Here is a 9,685-nt window from a genome sequence, read left to right on the forward strand (position 1 = left end):
CAGGTGGATCGAGGTATAGGGAGATTTCCCTACATAGCATGGCTGCTACGTTCAGGCCTGGAATCATGTGGGCGGAACAAATGGAATGGTGGGTGCGCTTGTGTCCCAAAAAAGCTGACGCAGCCACAGTCCCAGTTGGGACTGATGCCACTGCACAGCGTCCGGCATCCAATGTGACGCGGACCTATCTGACACTGGGCTAAGGAATACTGGTAGTGTTGATGTGTGGGGCATCCGATAACAGTGACAGTGAGGCTGCTCACCGTCTTACACAGTTGTCAAGGCAATAAGGCCAATGACAAGAGGACATATCTCTAAGCTTGTGGCGGCTTTTGTGCAGTGACAGGGAAGATGACGGAGATGAAGCGTTTACGATTAACTGTTTTTCATATGAAGCACCCCATAAAACAGGTTAGGGATTCAGAAGCAGTACAAGGAAAACGTCTTAGCATCCTAACACCAGGCACCATACACTACGGGATCAATGAGGAGCTATAAATGGGAAGGTCTGTCAATCGGCATTGGTTGCAACCACTCAGTGGGATAACTCGGGAAGTCTATAGACATTCTGCACTGGTTTTCAGACAACATTGGAGCACCTTTCACCCTGTTACCCAGCCGGCCAGTTTACATCTGAGTTGCAAGGTTTACACCACTGAATTTCGGACCAGATACAAACCATATTATTACATCTTCTGATGTCAGACTTAAGCTGATTGTTTGAACAGATATCCCATCATTAAAATTATTTTATCCGTTATTCCTTTCGACAGATTGATCAACACCTGCTGTTGTTGGGGCCCAGTTGATATTCCTAGTTGGTCTAACGTGCACATATCTGCTGCAACACCAAGCGCTCCCATAAAATGTGGGACCGACTCCATCTAAGAGGATGATGATACACCATGTGAGGATAGAAGCGTACACATATCGAAACGAAACACCATATCAGTGAGGTATAACTTCTCCTTCGAGTTTCGGAAACAGACATATGGAAGATGTAGTTTAACAGAGGTTAGGAAAAGGTCATAGTCCATTTTAACAATTTGTAGGATGAGGTGCGTTAAGTGTGAGTTCGCAGTAAGATTAGGTGTTTCAATGGCGTTTTTGTATGGTTAATCAACGTATCAGGTGAACGAATTCTTTTCGCATATGGGCATTATGGGTCCTATTGGCCGGACGCAGACAAAGCTCATCGATCAACAATTCATATTCAAACAAGGTATCGTAAACCTGAGATACTAGAAGCTACACAACTGGCCTCCAAGTCGCTGTCTAGGTAGGCACAATTCCCAACAGCATAACTTAAACGTTAACCTATTTGCTAGCACTTTAAGTGCGTACATGTTTTCAACTCAATATTGTGCATCGTATGCGAAACGTTGATACGGATCCCGTTTTTAGTTCGGACAGTTCTTCAGCAAGCAACATGCTTTCATCAGTTCCGTGCGCACCGATTTGATATTGGTCGCAATTTCAGTGGGCAGAATCCTTTGGAATTCGAATGTTTTCAAGTGAACGACAGTAGAGGAAACACAATGGTAGTTTGGCATGGAGGTTGGTGGACGCTCGGTTGAAAGTTTGATACGCTCACACCAATTGCGCTCCCCGAAGACCGTTTGCCTGATTGGACACTATTTACAATATCAAGATTGGATTGGAAGAGGTCAGAAGGTAGGTCAGCAGAAATGAGGCAGGAGGTCCTTAAGGTATCTGTCAGGAAGTTCAGATTCCTGAAAGTAACCCCAGAATGTCCGGAACCTACTGATAACCTAAAACTTTTCTAAAATCCCAATAGAAATGTCGACATGCCTCCAGGCCAGTTATTCAATCAATTCAACAAAAGACGATTAGTGTTCAGGCACGCCACAGAAACACGACCGAATGTGATCAGCATTCCGGCGTTTCATAGAAGCCGGATCGACGTTGATGGGTGTTCGCTAAACGCCTATCAGACAACCTGGATCGGGGTCTGAAAGTGCCTTTTAAATAGCGCTGGGCCGTTGTAACTTTTGCACTACCACGCACTCGCTTGTTGCAATAAAACTGTTGCGTTCTTTGTAGGTGAGTTCTTTTCTGGCACCAGGCACTGGAGTAGGAACAGTAGTCAGATATATCAGTTTCATTCATGATCTTACTCACAGTGATGCAAGCCATCTTTCATGGTGACCGCCGAAGGCTCATTCAACTATTGGTTGGAGACTCCCGAGGACCTGACGTAATTACAAAACCGGTCGTACTTATCAACATCCTTCACTCCCTAAATCCACTTCCTTCAGTTTGTCTTCGAAACTTCAGTTTTAATCTTTACCCTTCGGTGGTCCTAGACTGCGGTGACCAGAACGGTCGTCCTCGTGTACACGGTTCACAGATATATAATGGAAAAGAACAGAACCACAGGGAGCCAAGGCGGGTTTGCACTAGCTTTCTGGTAACGAACCGCTGTTTGATGGTGGTTGACCAATGATTTCATGACAGTGCGCAGGGACATGGTTGGGGTCTCTGCAAATTTATTTAGTTTTGTTGCCAAACGGAAAATTTCCCGGAGAGCTTGAGTCCCCTGTTTCGAACTGTGAACTGCTGTCTTGGTATAAGGTGCTCGGAATTGGGACAGAATGACCTTTACCAGCAACAGCACGTTATATTATATTCTGTTATTCGAACTCGTGCAGGTCAACAGAAGACGATAAAACTGACCAAGATCACGTTACCTCGTCTAGCTGGCCGAAATGCAGTGGTTAGAGGTCGCTGACGGTCAGACCAATTTTCGTCATAAAATAAAGCACTTGGATCCCTGTTTCCGTGTATCCTGCGGTACAAGTATGTGTCTAAATGTCCAAAGGACGCACTTGTTGGAGTCCCGCGCGCCTCTTTATGCTTTCTTGACTGATCAATAGATACAGCCAACTAGGTATTACAAGACTATAAGTGCCAACCAGGTTTCGTAACCCAATGTTCCAAGGTGAATGCTAGTTTGCATACCTTACACTAACGAAGTCCCCGAAAACCGGAGCCCAGGCAGCTCTTTATTAGGTGATTTGATATGACAAACTGCGAAAAACAATGGCAGTTACCGTAAATACCACGTAGAGCTCACAAGAAGGAAGCTGTCTTGTAGAATACATCAACACAAACCAAAAGTCGATCAATTTCCACTTGTCCCCGTGCATGTAGACCAAGATGGACACAAATTCAACTGGAGCAAGGTCAACATATTGACCCGAGCAAGAACAAAAATGAAGGTGAATTTGTGAATGCGTGGTACGCCACTGAAGAAGCCACCAACAAACACATCAAAACTGATCAAATCTGTCAACTACTAAGAGCAAAAGAACTACAGGACGCATAGCCGCATGACAAAGAGGAGGAGACGAGTAAAGGGAAACAGGCAAATAAAAGCCCAGGGAATTAATCCGCTCTCCTGGACCAGCTATGAACCAATAAGTCGAAGAAGGATAGAGACGGATTCAACAAAGAAAGGCATCAAATTGTCCAATTAAACGCAACCAAATCAACCAACGCAAGAAAGAATAAGCTATATCAAACGTGAAAATGCAACCCACCAATAAAACTCCAGAAGATAAGACGACGATAAAAACTAAGAACGAAGTAAGCAGACAGAAAGGAATCTAATAAAGATAGAAACCGTCATAAAGACCAGTCATATTTGAGAGAGAACGCTGTCTTATTAGTGTTCAATTCAGAGTACAAATTTTCTCTTATAGGCTTTTACGGCGAGTTTCCATGTGAAGCTCCTAGTGTCAATAAACGTCAGCTAATCTTTCACTGGAAGGTGCGATGAGGTGTTGCTTCGGTTAGCTGGACGGTAAAAATATTAGTTCCGAAGGACAATAAGCAACATTTTTATGCTCGCATTTATACTCACTACAAGTTTGCCTGTTGGTTAAGATATTTTCGCGTTGCGTGGATTTGATAATGAAGTCCTTCCTGTTTATTAGTGGCAATATAAGACTGATACTGGAAATTCCCTATAGCTTGGTGCCAGCTTCCCTCTGTCTAGTGCTAACCACGTGAACGCTGTTCCGCACTCTTCTCCTTAGTTGACCATCGAAGCTTACGCTTGTCCTAAAAGCCCCGAATAGAGTGGAGTAGGTGAATTCTGACCAATTTATCCACACTACTTTTCGAAACACAAAATGTAACATTTATTTGTGAACGGTGCTCACACGGCTTATTGGTTTCTGCTGGTCTTTGCTGATTTTACTACTCGAACCAACACATGTACAACATCGATGATGCTGTGGGAGACTCGGTTGGCCTGTCATTGTTTCTACGTTTAGAAGAAGGTTTATTCCGTTGACATTATGTGATTTATAACGTTACTAGAATCTCTTCAGCTGAATTTGCTGCACAAAGGACGCCTCATGTTTCAGTTGGTACGATATCGTACGGAAAAACCAACTTTTTATGTAGCTTCCTTCAACAAATTCTCCTGTTCTGAAAGCGAGTTACCACATTACTACACCGTTTCAGCTTCGGCGACATTTGTATTTAAACTGAAAAAGTGAGTTTTGCGGATGGAAGCGTAATAACCGCTACTACTGGTGTCAAGCTCTTGGATTTCAACCTTAGCCGACCTGCACTTGCTGGATTTTAACTGCTAAATATGGCCATATACCTATTTGCACAATGAGTATTGATCGAAGCGCAAGTTATGACCAACCTCAGAAGTTGTGGTGTAAGCTAATTTTTGCTGTCACATGGCTTCCAACACAATGTCCTTGCTAGACTTTGTTGTGTGGCTGATGGTCATAACTAGCCTTGTTCCCCTCCATAGATCACATTTTCTTGCACCAATCACATACTTTCTGGTTGACTGAACTGATAAGCCCCAAATAAGCATCAGGACAGGATAAAAACAGAACAAATTCCACAGTCACCCACTCAAACATTGCACACCATCAGTATGCGTTGCAAGCTCGTTGCTCTTATCACTGTTGTGTTGTCCACAACGTTGACGGCAAATGGTAAGTTATCATCGATTCTGAGTTACAAGCATGACAGAGTGGCCCAAGTAACATCGGTAACCAAAAGCATTTATCGAGTTTTATTCCATACATACTTGAAAAATACAACAACTGGATTTAATTGTTAACAAGCGGTTTCCATTGGTTAAATTCGTATGATGAAATGGTTGATGAGTACGAAGGCGGCTTAACGTAGCCATGTTAACAACTTATGAACAAAATGATCAGAGTCTGCCAGAAGTACTGGACCCACAAAGGATTGAAGTGGCTGCATCGTAGCAAAACGACAGCTGATAGATTCCTGCTTTTTTTCAGAAAGCTGAAATAAACCAACGCAGTTCGACAGCTACTCAACCCAAGAGGGATGCATGGTGACAACTGTCCACCTTAAAGCGTCTCAACGAGAGATATTGGCCAACACCTTTTGAATTACCTCGTAGTTTACCGTCAGTACCCTCGAAATTGTCAGGGATGGGGTTTATTAAAATCACTCCCGAAATTTCGTTTACGCAACTGGAGCTTTCTACGTGTTTACTCTTCGTGAAGCTGCAGCCGAGCGGGTCTGAATTCCTAAAAAGATAGGGCATTGCAAAGATTGCAATAAAAGCCGTGAAGATGGGCTTCAGGTTGAACAGAAAATCTCGCTCAGTCCGGTCCGTTTCATCTCAAACCGGTGAGCCTCATCTGGGCTGTTCGTCTGTTTTGACAGGGCAGAAAAAACGCGAGAGTTCAGCGCTGCACGTTTTGCCTTGGGGAGTTGTGTCATATTGATGTTTTTGAGGAGGGCATATACTGATTAACCGACAAGCTTGTCTTATGTTCTTTAACAGAATGATTATTGAATCGGTGAGATGTGCTGGAGGGAGTAAGGGTGTAAGTGAATGTAAAGAGCTGGAAAGCACGTTTGAAAAATGTAGATCTCAAAGTGATCCCAGCCGGAGGAACGGTTGCTCTTGATTTCGATGAATATATTACACACGTTTGGTGACTGATGAATCTGAAGCGGGCAACGCTGTCTCAAACTTCATTAGGTTTTAGACAAGATCATCATAAGCGATAGATTCAGCTGAGCCTCCTTTCCAAACCAAATTTGTGTGCATATTAGTGTATTTTTTTAATATTTAGGGTTTTTTATCAGTATGTGTCACAGGGACCAGAAAGTAATGAACCTACTTACTGAGAACTGCGCGACGGCACTACCGTTCAGCCGACTGATGCTGAAGCAGTGCCTGTAACAACTAGTGAGAAGACCCCCATTCACCGATGACAGGATTATGTGAAGTCAATGTATCCGTGGGCCGACTACTCAAAACAACGTGGTTACTAATTTGGTAAGAAAATCGTCTAAACGACACTTTTCGTGACTTCACAATTAACCAATTTCACTTTACGTCTCTGTTCACAGGTCACAGTGAGGTGATCTTTGTTTGCTTACTGGTGAATTTTACTTAAAAACAGGATTCCTTTCATGGAAACGTTCGGGCTTCAACTTTTTTCCCAAAATTGGTATCTTTCTACATAGGAGCTCTACATTATCAGTGCAGAATATGAGGAAATGTTAATAACGTTTTTTCTTCGGGGTATTCCTCAGATGGAGGTTCCTTACAAGAGCAGAGTGAGATTCCCGTGACTTGTTATCATATGGGCTTTCGGCCGGCTTTTGTTCAAGTTCCACAGTCTGTTATCAGATGTACCACACACCCCAGCAAAGGAATTTATTTCGCCTCTCTACTGGCATTCTAATGACCTCGAATGCTGCTCGGTCCAGGGTGTGTGTGTGCAATAGTTTTGGGTAAAACGAACTTCGCTCTGCACCATTTGAATGGAACTCAACGAGACCTAAGCATTTGTTTGTTGTATTTATCATAAAGTGATCCATCCTGATGATGTTTTGATATATATGTTCCGGTCCATCACCTCCTCTTTACAGGAAGCGGCATCTCCTGTTACCAGTCAATTGGCTGTGCAGTTGAGGGTTTTGACCTCAATATTTTTAAACGGGAAGGCTGTGGAGCATGCTCGGTAAGCAATTTTTTTTACTGTGTTATTTCAATGTATTAAAACTCATTGGTACTACGGAGTTAGGTGAGATCGATTCGTTTATTATTGGATTAGCATAAAGTCAAAACGAATGCTGTGGAGGCTGCTACCCAGATCGGCTGTGAATCAACCAGGCAAAGGTTCGGACTATTATTGCCTACTCACCAACGACCTCCTGATCGGTCACCACCTCGACAAATTGAATACCCCTTCCAAATAAAACACGAGACCGTCTTTGTGAAACATATTCATTTGAAAATTATTAGGAATAATATATATTAAGCCACCAGTTACCTAAGTCTCCGTTAAAACAATGCTCCACTTAAGTAAAATTCAGGGTCGAAGTATGACATGGAGTAAATGGAAGCCCAAGAACCACACCCACCTGATCAGCTTTAAGAAATACGAAACCGGGCATGGTCTCTCAATGTATCTTCAGCAACCTTGTCAGTTGTGTTAGGTAGCGATTTCACTTTAAGACAGAACAAGGCAAATACAAGCGCCATCGCCATATGACAGAAAAAAAGTTCAAAATAACTCAGAGAAGGTTTCACCATGCGCCTAAGTACACTCGTTGATCTAAGACGTAACAAGAGAAGAACATGGTCGATAAGGGATCTTGTTGCTGCTAATTTTGTCGCGCCGAAGTGTAGTAAAACGGCCAGTGTTACGGAGGAACCGAAATTTTGGCGAACAGAGTGCAGCACCTACAGCGATGATGCAATAAGTCGTGTTACAGAAGTGTCACTTACGGAATTCTTCGAGGGAAGAGAGGCGATGTGACTCAACGGCGAACAAAGATTCATCGATAGTGGACCGTGCCAATATGCTTATTTAGTTAAATAGTTGGGATTTATTGGTGCTAATTGTATAATTGTTTTGATTTTGTCACCATCAACAGAAGAAATTGACGCACATAAATGGCGGAACGTGTAAAATGCTTCAATGTGAGGAAACGTGCGGGGAAAGTTCGACAGGTAGTGATCTGGCCAACGCTGCCGACACGGTGTCCAAGATATTGGGAGAGAAACTGACGGTTAAAGACGAAAAGACCTGCTGCTATGAAGATTTCTGCAACTCAGCAATTCGTGGCTCACAAGGAGCCCTGGTGTCTCTTCTTTCTGTTTTATTCGTTCTCTTTACAGTCTTTGTCCTCTTTCACTAAATTCCTCAATTTCCAACCACCATGGACTTTAATGAACATCTTCTCAATGCTTTGATAATACATTCATTTTTGCAAATTCCTGTAGAATTTGAACAAGTGGGTCAAATGCTTTTCAGGTTTCTCCAAGATTCCGAGGAAAAGGCTAAACTAGAATTAGTCACACCAAGCGATTCGTAAGATTCATCAAGGTGCTGCGTTAAAATTTGAATTGTTGAGCCGAGGTTACAGGAACTTGACTAATGTTATATTCACTTATCAATCGATGACTAGGAAAAAGGCATTGCGGATGGATTTGGAAGGCCAGGACACCTGTGAAGGTCGACTTCAGTATGTGTACTAGCAAGCCAATTTACTCCTCTGAATGAACAACTAATGACAACCTATACAAAATGCCTACAGGCACACCACTCTCGTCTGAACGGTCGTCTTCCTGTCCTTGCGCAAGTGTTGCGGTGAGTCCGCACCAAAGGGAAGCACTGGACTCGAGTTTCGCACCTATTAGAGCTCATCAGCAGTGCATATCCAATGGCCGTGCCGGGATTTGAACCCCGGACATCTGACATGCGAGGCGAGCGTATACCCACTACTCCACCAACGCACCCTGGATGTATCTGAATTTTCACATCTGAACAGGTGAACGTATTGTAGCGTGGGACGTCAGGAAGTCAGCGGTCTTCGACGTTCGAGAGGATGTGGCGACGGCACACGTTGGTTCTGAAATGTGCAGATATAGAGATTAGTATTACTGAATCCACACGGGACACATTCGCACAGGTCGGGTGACAGGAGAGAAGACCAGAGCATGACAACAACACTCGTGTATACCATAGAAACCGAAACTGGAAGTCGGGGGTACAAAGGTAGGTTAAGGTCAATCAGGGGGGTGTACAAGCGGGCTACTCTTTCCTGTCCAGGGATCGTGATGGCTCGTCCGTGGAACCTGCAATAGGGGAAGAGAGAGAGGGAGAGGCACACATAAGGTCATATGATAGATACAGTCGAGTTTCAACTGCGTTACAGTGTTCACACTTGAGCGGTCCGCGTTTCAATAATTTTTTGTTTAAATGAGATTCTGTCGGAGTGTGACGTATCTATTAACACGAATGATAGCACATTTCCGACCTAAAGCTGCCACCTTGACGTGGTGGACGAGCTTGAGTGCTGCAATGATCCCGCGGGCTACACTGGCTGGAACTTCGTTCCACAAGGTGCAACCATGCCAGGAAGGCCAAAGGGGAGCAGCCAGACCAAGAGCAGCGAGACCCCGTACTACGAGTAATCGTGCTACGAGGCGGTCTGGGGGTAAAGTCGTACTGTCCTCTGCGACAGGAGTGTGAAGGCAGTAAGGTGTTTCCCCCAGGCGACCAGCATGTCCATATTTATGGAAGCAGCGATGCGGCCTTCCTCTGAGGAACGACGTGTTAGAAAATGTGAGCCCTGAAATACGCACACTCCGATCGCCCAACGGTTGACCGTGACCGCCGGCGCATTA

General features: G+C 44.0%; 1 protein-coding gene across 1 annotated transcript in view; it reads left to right on the forward strand.

Annotated features, from left to right (window-relative positions):
• Positions 1–3,552: 3,552 nt before the first annotated feature.
• T265_08472 (hypothetical protein) overlaps positions 3,553–9,685 on the forward strand; it is a gene marked incomplete at both ends in the record, with an annotated part of 13,764 nt that continues 7,631 nt past the window's right edge. Inside the window, 5 exons of the mRNA XM_009174284.1 lie at positions 3,553–3,609; positions 4,868–4,988; positions 6,919–7,010; positions 7,930–8,136; positions 8,696–8,826. Of these exons, the coding sequence (XP_009172548.1) occupies positions 3,553–3,609; positions 4,868–4,988; positions 6,919–7,010; positions 7,930–8,136; positions 8,696–8,826 (608 nt within the window). The remainder of the gene's footprint in view (positions 3,610–4,867; positions 4,989–6,918; positions 7,011–7,929; positions 8,137–8,695; positions 8,827–9,685) is intronic.

Source organism: Opisthorchis viverrini (genome assembly GCF_000715545.1).
Source record: "Opisthorchis viverrini unplaced genomic scaffold opera_v5_218, whole genome shotgun sequence".
In the NCBI taxonomy this organism is placed as follows: domain Eukaryota; kingdom Metazoa; phylum Platyhelminthes; class Trematoda; order Opisthorchiida; family Opisthorchiidae; genus Opisthorchis; species Opisthorchis viverrini.